This window comes from Sparus aurata, chromosome 7 (genome assembly GCF_900880675.1).
Source record: "Sparus aurata chromosome 7, fSpaAur1.1, whole genome shotgun sequence".
NCBI lineage: Eukaryota > Metazoa > Chordata > Actinopteri > Spariformes > Sparidae > Sparus > Sparus aurata.
The window spans coordinates 12343079-12357373 of record NC_044193.1 but is presented as its reverse complement, the minus strand read 5'-3'; the positions used below and the strand labels follow the sequence as shown (position 1 = coordinate 12357373).

The window sequence follows — 14295 nt, the reverse complement described above, 5'->3', positions numbered from 1 at the left end:
CCAAGACTGTTAAAGCAGTTGTTCTTTATGGAAATTAAGCTGAAAACCTACTTCTGAGATTTATGTTTTCCTATAGGTACTTTTTAATTGTGAAAGTGAATGAACAAAGCCGAGACAATAAAACAAGTAGTGCATTGTTTTAACCCATTTGAGCTTTACAGCTCAGACATGGTTAATGTAAAAGTCTGATTTTTTTCCAAACTCGGCCCTTGTCCAAAGACTTTCTGTGGCCTGATCCTGATCTCAATGAGCTGAGCAGGAAACCACGTAGAATCTCGCCGGTCAGTTACTCTCGCGAGGTTACGTAACAGCAAGGCAGAGAAAATGGAAGGCTGTGGCTTTAAAACTGAACGAATCCTTTATTAACTGGAAACTAAAATATTTGCATGCAAGGTATGGTTTCAGTTTTCTTCACGGTGTCGGTGTACCGGCGTACTAATTTAAATTTTGTGTCGGCACTGTTGGAGACAATTAGCTGTGCTGCGTGTTGCGTTTATTACCAAGTAACGTTAGCATAGCAGCTAGCGTTGAGCTAAATTAGCTGCAGAGAACAATGTCGGTCGTCAAGGAAAAAGGACTCCTCTAATACAACTCCCTTTACTGCTTAATCACTGTAACGGCTATCTGTGGCGTTGCAGACGTTTTGTTTTTGCGCCTTAACACCCGACTGAAGCCAGGTAGTGAAACTAGCATGGGTTGTTGTTTCGTCTCTAGTGTCTTACAATGTCTTTGCTAAATTTAGAGTACAGGGACATTGTAATTAGACTGCCTCCCTATCTATCACTACTGGCTCTTTGCATAATTACACCATCTGCATCAGACTGATTTCTGTCAGAAATAACGTTTACGTCTTTTTGGCTTTAATACAGTATTTACACGAGATATCGTATATTATTGGATTTAAAACGAAGAGCTTATTAAATCAAGTGTTCCCTCAAAATACACAGTAGCTATATTTTGAACTCATAGTTACACCAGTGTAAACATGTGGCCAGCTGTCCTTACATTTACCTTTACTCTAATTAGTTTGTTAAACATACAGCATTGGCAGTTATAAGAAATTGGGCCTTCACATTATATGTTTGAATATGTCAAATGTGTTGAGGATTAATTTCAATTTGTACAACCCAAACATTTCACCCATATCATCTTTATCTGTGACAAAGGTTAAGGTTTAAGGTAATGCTCCAAGTTGACTGACTCTGCGACAAGTCCTATAGAGCCTATGGATTTAAGAAACATTCAGTTCCTCAGTAGCCTCAGTAAACGTGGTCCAATTCTACAGCTCTGCAATGAATCCTTCTGCCATGAAGGTTAAGATATGTTTTTGCTGAAACTGTTTGTGGTGCTGTTAATTACTCTAAACACTAGATTGCATAGCACCGCAAAGGCCCACAGTCCCCTTTTAATTCAATCAAGCCTAATCTCGCAGCAACTTGATAGCCCTGTATCACTTTAAATCAGACACCGCTCATAATTTAGCCTCACCAGATCTTAATAAGCCTGATTTTTTTTTTATTCATCAAGATCCCTGCGTTATTCCCTGAGAAGGCAATAAAAATCTCCTGCTGACAAAACAACCAACAAACAAACAAATGTGCACGGGTGTACATGTATTCGACCGCTTAAATCTTCGGTCAGTGGCCTTAATGAACTAATAAATGACTGCATTTGTACATGTAGTAGAGCTAAGAGATTTTAACTGAACCTTTCAGTGTGGAATGTATGGCCAGGACTGGCATCTCCCACAGCAGATAATATTCGTAATTGAGTTACGAATGTGTTGAGTTTGTGGCTTATTATTATCTAATGTTCTGACATGGATGCCTTGCTGTATTTACCCAGGCGCAGAGACAAGTGGAATGACAGTTAAAACATCCTGAAAGCTGGGTTCTGGCAGGTACCTGTATTTTTTTGCATTAAGCCCTGTCCAAATGGTCGAGAGGTTAACATTCTTTCAAGCGTGTGTACTAACAAATGACATTGTTTGTGTTTTGACAGCCTTGTTACCTATGGATGTCACAATGGACCCAATTGAAAATAACAGTATCACTGATGATAATTCAGGTAAAACCGATATATAGCGGTCAGCTATGAGATGCTTAAATTGACAGGCGGCTGCTTTAAGAGAACATGAGAAAGATTTTGTGTTTTTGTTAGTTACTCATGTTTGTTCCTGTCTTTCTGTAGAGGAACAGCAGAACACATCAGATGGGTCGATTGCTAGGCCGTCCCTGTCTGAGGTCAAGAAATCCTGGGGCTTCAGGCAGACAACCATTGCAAGAAGGGAGTTCTTGGATGAAGTCGGAGAGCTTGCTCACAGTTCTCCACCTGTACGCAAAACCAGAGGTCGTCGTAGCATTCACACACCCCAGGCCTCTCTAGAAAACTGCGACACCCAGAAAGCTACTCACTCAACTAGGAGTGTTCTAGATGACCTTGAGTGGTCTGCCCCATCCTCGCCTGCATCAGAGGAGAGCAAGCCAGCTTCAGAAGCAGGAGGGAGCCTTGACCCGAGCTTATGGCAAGATTTTGGGTCTGCCTTCCACACTGCCTTCTCCCTGCTCGGCGGCGGTGAAGGCTTGTCAATGGAAATGTCAGATTCACTGACAGTCCCTGACATTTTGGAAGACACTAATGCCGTTGAGTCCCCCCCTCAACAGGCTGCAGATGAAACTGAGGAGCCTGATAATATGGAGCCTGCTGATGACATGGAGATTTCCCAGTCTGTTTCTCCTGACAATGTAGCAGGAGGCGAAATGGATAATGTGGTGTTGATCTCTGATCAAGATGAGGACAGTGATGAAATGACTCTTATACAGATCAAGGAGCAACTGGCAAATGAAGGCAGGCAGGGAGAAATGAAAGCTAAAGGGGGGAAAGGTGGAAGAGGAAGGGCCAGAGGAAGGGGCAGAGGCAGAGGAAGAGGTAGGGGAAGAGGTAGAGGAAGGGGCAGAGGTAGGGGCAGGGCAGTAGAGCTTCAGGTAAGCATTGCAGATGATGAAGCCAATGACGAGGATGTGATAATTGTTAATCCAACTGAACAGCAGCTGCAAGACGAAGATAGGGTAAATGATAAACACAGCTTTGCTGAAACAGACATATCACCTGTTCACACTAATCTAAGTCTTAGCCCTGCTCAGCAATCGAGCTCAGACTGCATAATTCTAGACTCTGATTTAGACCTTACAGCTGATGTTATCCCTGGCCAGTATGATGATGCACCAGAGGAGGAGAAGAAAGGAGATAAGAATGTAGGAGAGCACTCAAGCATATCAGGCCGTAAGGGTTATGACTCCAATGCTGTCTACTGCATCTGTCGACAAAAACACAATGAAAGGTACACACTCATTTCTGGTAACAAGATCTCTTGGGCTTCCGAGGTTTGAAACCCTCAGCCATCTGTTAATTTCACTTCTTGATAACTACTCTTTGTTCACTGCTTCTAGGTTCATGATCTGCTGTGACAGTTGCCAGGAGTGGTTCCATGGCAGCTGTGTTGGTATCAGTGCAACACAGGGCCGTATAATGGAGAATGGAGGGCATGAGTACATCTGCCCCCCCTGCACCGTAAAAAAGCAGAGCCAAGTCCAAGCTGAGCCTCACCCTCAACCTCAGCCAGAGCTTAGCTTTCCTGAATGTTTTACGCAAAGTCCTTCTGGTGATGAACGGAAGGGGCATGAGGAGCAGCAAGCCCTCAAGGTTAGAATTGCATTTGGATTGCCATTTCTTCGTTACAACAAATATCTTTCAAACTCTGCCTTCAGTCCTGTGTTTCTGTACATTTGAATCATCAGTCATTGGTTGATTTGCATGATGGGAGTCTAGTCTTTGGGTCTAAGATAAGACTCTGGTTTCAGGAGACCGTAGTTGTGGTGGAGAAGGAAGACGAGAAAGAGGCCCCTGTGATGAGGCCAGAGCCTGAACCTGAAGCAGAGATGGAGACGGATGGGTCTCATCCCCTGTGCATCGGGCCCGGGTGCTCCAAACAAGCCCTACCAGACTCTGTTTACTGTGGCACTGACTGCATCCTTCAGCACGCTGCCTTCACTATGAAGACGCTGTCTGGTCCTAAGGAGCCCAAGCCCAAAGGACGGCCGCAGAGAAAAGCTGCCACCACCAGACTCGCTACAAAGGTAAAAAAGTAATTTCAACATGGAGACAGTTAGAATATTTGCGCGTTTTTTTTTTACATTTTGAAAAAAAATCTATGAAGTCTATGAAGTATCTTTTATTTTTTGAATTTTTTCATCACAGGGTCAAAAGCTGGGTAGACTGTCTAAGAGATTAGCAGGCAAAGCTGAGGAGGAAGGTGAAGAAGTGGAGATGAAGGAAGAGGATGGAGGGCAGAAGGACTCATCATCTCCCATAGTCTGCGACCCCAGTCTCACAGAAGCTGAGGCCACTTCCATACGATCATCTAAGTTTTACACAGCGTGTATGTATCATTCGCTACTCATACACATTCAGATCATACAGCAGTTTTCACTCCATGCACGATGTGCCTCTTTTGGCATTACAGAGATTCTTTCCTTTTTGAATCATGGCGCTACGTTACACAATCATACACAAGCATGCACACACTTCAACACATCTATCTGGGATGACTGATAAGTAGCAGGGGTAAGTATGTTTACTTTGATAGTTTTTGTGGATTCTACGTGTCCAGAGTGTGCTGAAATAGTCTTGTCTACTCAGGATTCTGGTATTCAATTATACACACTCCTTTCAACCAGTCTCTTTACTGGAAACTACATCACACATGAACTGTGTTTGGGGTGGTGCTGGGTTGTCGGGGTGCTTACTGCGCTTGGTATCAGTTTATCGAAACACTGCTCCCATGTTCATTTTTGTGACCATGCAAAAGCCTCTTACAAACTCAAGAGGTTCTCTTTAAAGAATATACATGTGCACTGAAGAACGACACAGTCACTCAGTGATGGAACACGAGATGAAGGAGCTTCAACGCTTTTGTCTCTTACTGGAAACACGCTTCGCTGGCTTTTGAGAGGATGAAACCTACTTCACACAGGTTTACTGTGTGCAGTGCTCATATAGCACACAGTATCTTCACATTTTCAGCTCAGAGCCAACAGAAAGAACATATACACACCATTGCTCATAATTTAAAATCTTTAACTCTATAACTAAACTCTTCATCATATTCTCCAAAAATCAATTTTAATAACTTTTTAAAACGATTTTTTTATGTATCCATTTGCATACTGCATATCTGGCTAAAGGACTATGCCATGTGTTGGAGTGAGATTGGTAGACACAAAGAAAAAGCTTCTTGTGCAGTAGTATCTGCGCACTCCGTTTTCTTACATCCCACATGTTATACAAACATCGATTTGCACACTTTATTCCGTTAAAAACTGCATACTCCGTCCCTGAAGGATGTCTATGTTTGTATTTATTCAACTAGAGTGTGCAAATCTTAGAGAAGCTGTTAAATATTTTGATATTAATGTAAAAATAATTTTGTCAGGACAAGTCAGACAATCAACCACTGACTAAATAAGATTGTTAAATGACCTTCACAATTTTACAACTAGAATAGTATTAATGTGTCTAAACAGTGATTTAAATTAAACAAGACAAGTTCTGAGAGTAGGTCAACCTGCTATAGCTGCCCTACAGCTGGGACCATTCGACAGTTATAATCACAGCAACAGCACTCAGCATGTCATGCTCACAGGCATCAAACTGAGATTCCCCCTTATCAGACCTTCCTCGAATCCTCAGTACAACTGAATACATTGGTTTTGTGAAGCCTGCTGAATGATGATGTATTGCCATAATGTTGGCAGGCATATCACCTCTTCAATCCGATGGTTTCCTCAAAGTGGTTTGTCTTCGAAAAGAGGACCCCGATGCTCAAGCACCAGTGGTTTCTTCTTACAGACGGCAGTCATTAGTGGTCTTTGTAGGCAAGATCTTTTCTTTTTTTTTTGGCAATTGCATAAAACATTTATACGGTAAATCAAACAAATTGCTGCAGTTGGTCCATGAACTGCACCTCATCACATACAGAACAACATTTTACAACTTTCCCATTCCCTGTATCAGGATCAAACAATTTTCCATGAATGTACATCAAGTCTCTGGATGCTGCAGATTGTAGTGCCTTATCCATCATCACTAAACATACAAAGACACAACCTTGTTGCACAGACACAGCAATGTTAGCTTGGATGAGATTCTGAATGAATAGGGACTGGGCAGGACTGGTACAGAGGAGGAGTTGACTTCTTGCTGCTGCAGAGATACAGAGGTGACTGGAGGATTCATCACTGCTAATGCTGGAATGAGGTTCCAACTGGAGTTCACTGAACAGTGAATGGGAGAATCGTGGTCACATTTCCATGAAGATGACTTCAAAGTGTCTGCTGGCGCACATCAGAATAATGCTCCATCCTTCAGTGCATCTGAGAAAAGACTCCACCCTACTGGAAATGAAGAAGGCTTACAGTTCACCACACATGCATACAAACTCTAGGGTTGAAGAATAGGCATATTTTGAGTAACGGAGTGTACAGTGCTAAAATAAGTCTACTTGGGTAATATCAGGTCACCTGTAGTTCTGCTAACAGCGACAAAATGGTACTTATCCAACGTCCTTCGCAAATTTTTTCGCTTTGACTCTCACATAAGCATTTATAGGGTATTTATAAACCAGTCTTTTTCTATTTTTACAAACATCACAGCAGAAAACAACATCTGTTTTCTAATACTAATCATTTCTGTGGTTTACTTTGAGCAATGACCCAGTCAGCTTCTATCCCCCTTTTTCCCAACCATAGTGTAAAACTTCAACTTTGAATATCAATTTCATCTTAGGTTCACAAACACACCAACAAAAGTGTACAATATAAATGCACAACCATGATTCCCAAAAAGATGCTGTGTAAATTGCAATTTTTTTGTGTGTGACATATTCTTGATTTGAAATTGTACAAGGCAGCATTATATTGTCTCATTGTAACTGATTTTACAAATGATTACAATATGTTTTATTTTATGTTTTACACAGCGTTCAAACTTATTTGGAATTGGAGTTGTCCACACAGCAGATATTGGTCTGCTTTCTTTGTTATAGTTATTGATTACGAAGAGAAACAGATGCCAGAATGTAATGGGAAATGTTCAGTGAACCACAACTGTCAATACACCAGCATACTATAAGACAAATATTTCTGCATCACTAATACGCTTAGATTTAAAGACATTCACAGCAGTAGCCACTTTTCTTAATTTTTCATTTTAGTATTAAAAGCTTAAAACTTAACCATATAAAACTACCATGTTTACATTTTGAGCTTTTAGTATTAAAAGCTTAAAACTTAAACATATACTAGCATGTTTACAAAACTTCTTACAAATAATGTGGAAGGCTGTTCAAAGTAAGTAAAAGGCAAGCTTTACTGCTGGGAGATTAATTATATAGGAACCGTGCTGCCCCACAAAAACAAGACAACAAAATAATTTTAAATACACTATTTCTTATGCTTTGTGATTTTTGCACATTTTTAGATTTTTGCAAAGTCACTCAAAAGTCACATTGATATGCTTTAATTAGCATATAGCTCTGAAATCTTTCTGCTGCTACACATATCCAATGTGGATGAATCCCAAAAATATAACATACAAAGTACAACGGACTGTTTTCAGTTTGATGATTAATTGACACACCTCGCTGTAAATAGCGTGTGTGTGTATATGTATATGTGTGTCTGTATGCATGTGTGTATATATGTATATATGTAGATATATATATAAAATATGTATGTGTGTATATATATGTGTATATATACATATATATATATACACACACATACACCCAATTTACAGCGAGGTGTGTCAATTAATCATCCAACTGAAAACAGTCCATTGTGCTTTGTATGTTATATTTTGGGTATATATATATATATATATATATATATATATATATATATATATATATATTATATCTCTATATATATATCTATATATATATATATCTATATATATCTATATATATCTAATATATATCTCATATCCATATCTTATCTAATATCTCTCTCCCTCTCTCTCTCTCTCTCTCTCTCTCTCTATATCTCATCTCTATCTCCCCCTCTCTTCTCTCTATCTATCTCTCTCTCTCTATTTCTATATCTCTATCTCCACTCTCCCCTCTTCTCTCTTCTCTCTCTTCTCTTCCCCCTCTCCTCTCTCTCTCTCTCCTCTCCCCCTCTCTATATATCTCTCTCTCTCTCTCTCACCTCTCCCCCTCTCTCTCTCTCTCTCTATCTCTATCTATCTCTCTCTCCTCTATCTCTCTCGCTCTCTCCTCTCTAATATCTATATCTCTCATATACACTATTATATCACATTATTTATAGAGTAAGTTGTTCAAATTAAACGATTAATTGACTTATGTGATGTGATTCGCCACTTTGAATTGCAGTGGTGGCAGAAGATAAAGACCTTGCTACATAAAAACTTGTATTTCTCTTCTGTAGGGCTAACTTTGAAAATATTTTTTTTTATTTTATTTGGATAAACTGACCCTATAGACTTTGAGACTTTTAATATTGAGAGGGATGGTGTATTCACTGCCATTTCAGTTGGACTAAACAAAGATATTTTAATAATCTTTGACATACTTGATTGTAAACAGTACAAACACAATGTATTTCATGTTTTACCTCTTGAACTTAAGGGATTTTTGTAAATATATGCTTATTAGTTTGATGCCAGCAACAACTTTCAAACATGTTGGGACAGGGCCAACAAAAAAAAGAAACAGCTGTTAGTATTATGATTGGGGATACTATCATTTACTAGCAGGGACGGGGCAAGGTTCACTACTTCGTCAAACACATGATTGTATAAACGGTACTGCTACATGGGCTCGGGGGACACTCAAAAACAGAAAAAAATATTGTCGGTTAACAGTTTGTTTAAAAAATTATTGCATTCTGTTTTTATTTACATTTTACACAGTGTTCCATCTTTTTTGGAATCAGGGTTGTTGACCAAAATATCGTGTTGTTCGGTGTTAACTTTAAGTCTCAAAATATATACTGATGGCACAAAAAGAAACTATAATCAAATAAATACAAACAAGAATAGGAAAACTACCACATGTTCTCCATTTACAGTAGTTGTTCAGTAGTCCAGCAGAACCCTTGGTGATCACCTGTTGCAGCCACCTCTTTTCTATGCCTCATGGAGACAGCCACTTGATGTGCAGCTGTGAGGTACTGCTACATTTCTTGGGAAGTCCTGACTGAGCTGCTTGCTCTTGTCAGGCAGAGATCACGTCTCCAGCTGTGGCATTGCAGGGCGTCTCACAGGTTCACAGTTGGGTTGTGGTCAGGAAATGATGCAGGCTGAGACAGCATCTGCCAACCAGCAGTCCTAAGGGCAGGTGTAGCCTGGTGAACAGAGGTGCTCTCCTGAAGAACGGTGGTGTTGCAGCATGGGATGATTTGCTGCATAACTTCATCTCTGCATCACATTGCATCATGGATCTCAGGAAACTAAGTGTGGCCTTTATCATAATTACATTTACGGCCTTTTGAAGATGAGTAGATACCACTCCTGCTTGACCTTAAAGTAGTCCCTGTGATCGTCAGTGTGAATCAAAGTATCAGTGCCTCACCATATTGCTGGTCTGATCTTACGATAATGGACAGCTTCCTGTGAAAAACAACCAATAGCTATACTTTACAGTAGTGTTTCATTTATGTCAGCATATCATACAAAACATTTCTCTCACAACACCATTCATTACGAAGTCCATACATTTTGATGTTCAAAGGGCCTTAAGCACCTTGCCAAAAAAAATCCTGAAACCAATCCAACCAAAGAAAGCAAGCGTAACCTCAGAAAACATAAGCTTCCAGTTTGGTTAATGAAGACCAGCTAAATTTGATGAAAAGTCATGGTGGGTTTTGATCAGCACGCTGGTTCACAGCTGAAATTAAATGGGTTTTCCAACATTACATGATATTTGAATTTACTAAAAGATCGTTTCAATCTTTGCTCATGAACTTCATAGACCAATAAGCTCACATGTGGGTTTCTTACACCCACAGTCTTTTGAGTGAAGTTTCCTTTCGAATTGACCAGACACTTCATTGTCACTTTCCACAGTTTTGTCTTTTGACTGTCCCTATTGGGAGGGACTATAGAAACTTGAAAAAATTCTGTGGATAAGAAAGACTCTGTTGTCCAAACTTTAATACAAAAGACAGGGACAGGCTTTTGAATGTTGTTCTAAGTATGTTAGCAGCTGCATATTAAAAGGATGTAGCTGACTATAGTGTATCATCCTCCTTGAGAATGTCATGAATTACAAACATAATGTTGGAAGAGCAGCACGGCCCATTTGTGCTTTGTTCCTGTGTGAACCTTCTATATAAATAATTGCCCTTAATCTTTACTCACATACTTCATTTTGCTTATTTTGAAATACTGAAAAAACAAATCTGTCACAGGTGTGAGATGCAAGGAAGTTCAAGATGCACACGTCCTTTTGGTGAAACACTCAAGATTAAAAGGATTTTATATCTGGGGCGTGTTTCTACAAAATGTAGCCTGTAAAAATATTTTGCAATCACACAGCTCATCACACCCCACAACAATGGACTAAGTAAATGTAAACCTGAATCCTTGAGGAAAAATACATTTTGATCTTGATGGTTGTAAACAAGCACTTTCTGTACTGTTTGGAAGCTGTGCCCTCTACATTAAGTATACTGTGAGAAATTATACACATCAAGTTCAGTGACTAAGCAGCACCCGCGAACTGTTTGGGAGTATCAGTAGGGTAAGTGAGGCAAGCAACCAGACCATCAGGGCCTGGAGGTTTCAGTGACATACAGATTCAAATTTTGCAGCATGTTTGTAAGGATTTGTCAAGTTTCTTTTACAAACAGAAACCTAAAAGGACTCCATATACACAACAGAGAGCCACAAACACACATGATCTATGACATCACCTTGTTGTAGTGTTATTGTGTTATAATAGTGTAGCAAAAGTGTTGCCTAGTTTTCTTTATTCTTTGGTATTTTTGGAGGCATTTTTGTGGCTTCATTGCACGAGGTGCAACAAAGGTCCCTATCCTCACCTGAACTGTGTTGCAGTTCACGGTCTGGCCATTAAACCCTGAGTCACAGGGTCGCTGCAGTTGCCTAACATTTGTGATTATTTGTCATAGACACAAGTAAACTGTGTGGGAGATTTTAACCGGGGGGCTCACAATACATGTTTCTCACTCCTTTCAAAAAAATCTTTTCAAAACTTTTCTTATTTTTTTTTTATTTATCTGACTCTGCCTATTCATCCAGAAGTCATTTGAACAGACTCTGCTCCATAATGCTCCATGGGGAGTGAAGTAACACAATGTATTAACATTAATGGCTTCAAGAATTATAGTGCTGAAGAAATACTTTGGCAGTTTTCCATACTTTTATTTCCATGCGTTCCCCAGGCAAACAACACTTCAGAACCACAGATGATAGACTTCTTTCAGCCCCATTGTCTTCCTCCTCTGCCTTTAGTTGAAATCTCATTGTTTGTAATTTGAGCCGTGTTCTGCGTCATTCTGCAAAAAGATAATGAAACCCAACCTGTTTGAAGTCACTGGAAAGTACAAAGTCTTCTCCCTTGACACAGTTGTCTCATCTTGGAATAGTTATCAAACGCCAGGCCCATTGAATAAATACATTTTAAGATAACAAATTCCTTGATTATAGAAGCCCGCAATAAGTAGTTTTGGCTTTTCAAATAAACAAAAAATCCTTGGTGCATGGGCATGATATGATGGGTTAATGGAAAGGAAAGGGGATGAACTGAACAGAGAGCAGCTCTCACTGAGGGTTTTTTGCCTTTTCAAACCAATGGTTAGAAAGTTTCACTTCACTCAACCAAAGACACATCACCAGCAGAGCACAATGCTGTCGTTCTTCGTACAACTTCCAAAGAACTAATCCACTCATTTGAAACTTTAATGGTTATATAGTGAATAGTGAAATCCTGTCAGGGTCCACAGGTATAACATCTTCACCTACACAAAAGTCTCATTATGATGCATTTAATGGGATGTCATTATATGAAGCTTTTTTGCTTCATAGTGCAAAGAATATATTCTTGATAAAGTATTTCTTTTCTTACTGTAAATGCATTTCTTTCAAGAGTGCACAGTTCGACTTTGTTCAACCTGAGTGCCGTGTGACCACATGCTTTAGTGTCACTAGCGTTTGAAAAGCATGTAATTTCCGTTGGTTGGTTTCAGTGTTTACAGTCAGTCTGGAATAGTAATGTGTTTATTTCACAGTGGGTCAGTGCACACATACTATTATGTGTAATGTTTGGTTTGGAGAAGAGAGCGTAAGAGAGTAAGAGTTGGGGGTGCTGCCTCTAAATGTCAGGTTTAAGCCTAAATCTATTCTTTCATTCTCTCTTGAATCCCCATTGCTGTTTATTGCATTGTTTAAACCTCCTATTTATTATTTCCTGTCACATGCACTCAAAGCTTTAATGTCCTTGGTAGGTTTCCAATGATTTGCGAGTTCAATACATACATTTAATTGTGAAACACAAGCACCCTCTACTGGTCAAATGAATAATTTGCAACAGAGGGAAAACAGTTACACTACCTCACCAACTTTACTGACATTTCCAGTATTTCCTAGTTTATAAGAGATTATGACTTTTCTGTATTTATAATGTACAACTTTCTAATTGCGATGCACAATAGTACATATTAGTATTAGATATGTCAAATATTTTCTCCAGCATTTTCATTTCCAAAGTGAATTTAACACACAGTTATGTAATTAGATATAGCCAGAACAATAATTTTGCATCAAGTATTTGCCATGTTTTCTAAACTCATGTGTGCTTGTAGAGAACAGATAACATCCCACTCAATATTTCACCTCCAGTCATATATGGCATGGATACATACGGTACATTTTCCCTCTTATGTGACTGATTCTTGAACTGAATGTATACCCAGCCTGAAGCATGATGAGTGCCATTTTAGTGTGCTAGAGATCAATCACCATGTTGTTTTTAGGTCATCCTTACTGTCAGTCGTCTCTGAGGTAAAATACCCTGTAAACCATGGGTCAAGATGCATTTTAGGACTCACAATGTTACAATAAGACTAATCATAGCATCCACTTCAAGAGACAATAGGAGACTGACTCCCATCTTGTTTGTCTGTCCTTAGGTGAGACCTCTAGTTATGATATTTCATATGTTCCACATGTAAACCCTCCCAGCAGGTGGACAAAGACGAGAGGAATCAACACAAAAGGGAAAATTTCCAAGTATTTAAAAGATTTACCATAATGTAAACAAAAAGAAAAGGGTCTTAAAGGAAGAGTTCGATATTTTGGGAAATTCACTGATTTTTTTTTGGGGGGGGGGGGGGGGGGTGTTAGATAAAAAGATTGATACCTATCTCATGTCTGTTTATTGAATACAAAACCTGTAGCCAGCAGCTAGTTAGTGTATTAGGAAGTCACTGTTCTCAGACATGAAAAAGTTCTGTACATCATCCAGCCTCATTTTTGCCTTGCAGGCATTTCAAATTCATTACATCTTACTCTTGGCAACAAAGCAAAAAAAAGTGATTTTCCCAAAAACTTAAAAAAAAAACTTGAACTTTAACAGTTCAGTTAAACAAATTGAAAATCAAGAGTTCAAGCTCAGGAGTAGCACACCTGGGAGGGTGATGTGTCCTCAGATTTTCATCTTGAATACATCAGGTCAAAATCACATGGTGATCTTATGTCTCACATAAAAACCTACAGACTTTTGAACATTGGTGGGACATGTTTTAAAACGGTTACGAGTTAGGATGTCTAGGATGCAATGTCAGTCTGTTGGTTGTTCCACAACTTTTATCCAGATTGAAATATCTCCACAACTATTTAATGAACAATCAGAAAATTTTGTACAGACATCTGCGTTACTCAGGTGATGAAGTCCACTGACTTTGGTGAGCAATTTTGTTTTTTAAATGAAATTTCAAAATGTTGTTTTCATATGACATATGGCACACACACAGACTCCACTCAATATACAAGGAAGACTTTAGGGTTAAAACCATCTGTAATTTTACAGCTTTATTCTCTTTTACAATTAAAAATGAAGGATGACATTCTCAGCACATTTCACCTGTTGGTGCTATTTTAGGGAAATATAATGTGCACACACGGAAGTAAACTAGTATTTCACAAGGAATTTGTGTGGGTGTTGTGGTACGTAACAGTATGTCAATTAAGAGTCAT

At 39.1% G+C, this 14295-nt stretch overlaps 1 protein-coding gene across 1 annotated transcript in view; it reads left to right on the top strand.

Moving 5' to 3' along the window:
• The first annotated feature begins 275 nt into the window (after positions 1–275).
• The window catches only part of LOC115585119 (uncharacterized), a 29261-nt gene continuing 15241 nt past the window's right edge, over positions 276–14295 (top strand). Inside the window, exons 1-7 of the mRNA XM_030423249.1 lie at positions 276–393; positions 1846–1900; positions 2002–2067; positions 2191–3340; positions 3450–3702; positions 3861–4136; positions 4258–4438. Of these exons, the coding sequence (XP_030279109.1) occupies positions 2013–2067; positions 2191–3340; positions 3450–3702; positions 3861–4136; positions 4258–4438 (1915 nt within the window). The 5' untranslated portion in view covers positions 276–393; positions 1846–1900; positions 2002–2012. The remainder of the gene's footprint in view (positions 394–1845; positions 1901–2001; positions 2068–2190; positions 3341–3449; positions 3703–3860; positions 4137–4257; positions 4439–14295) is intronic.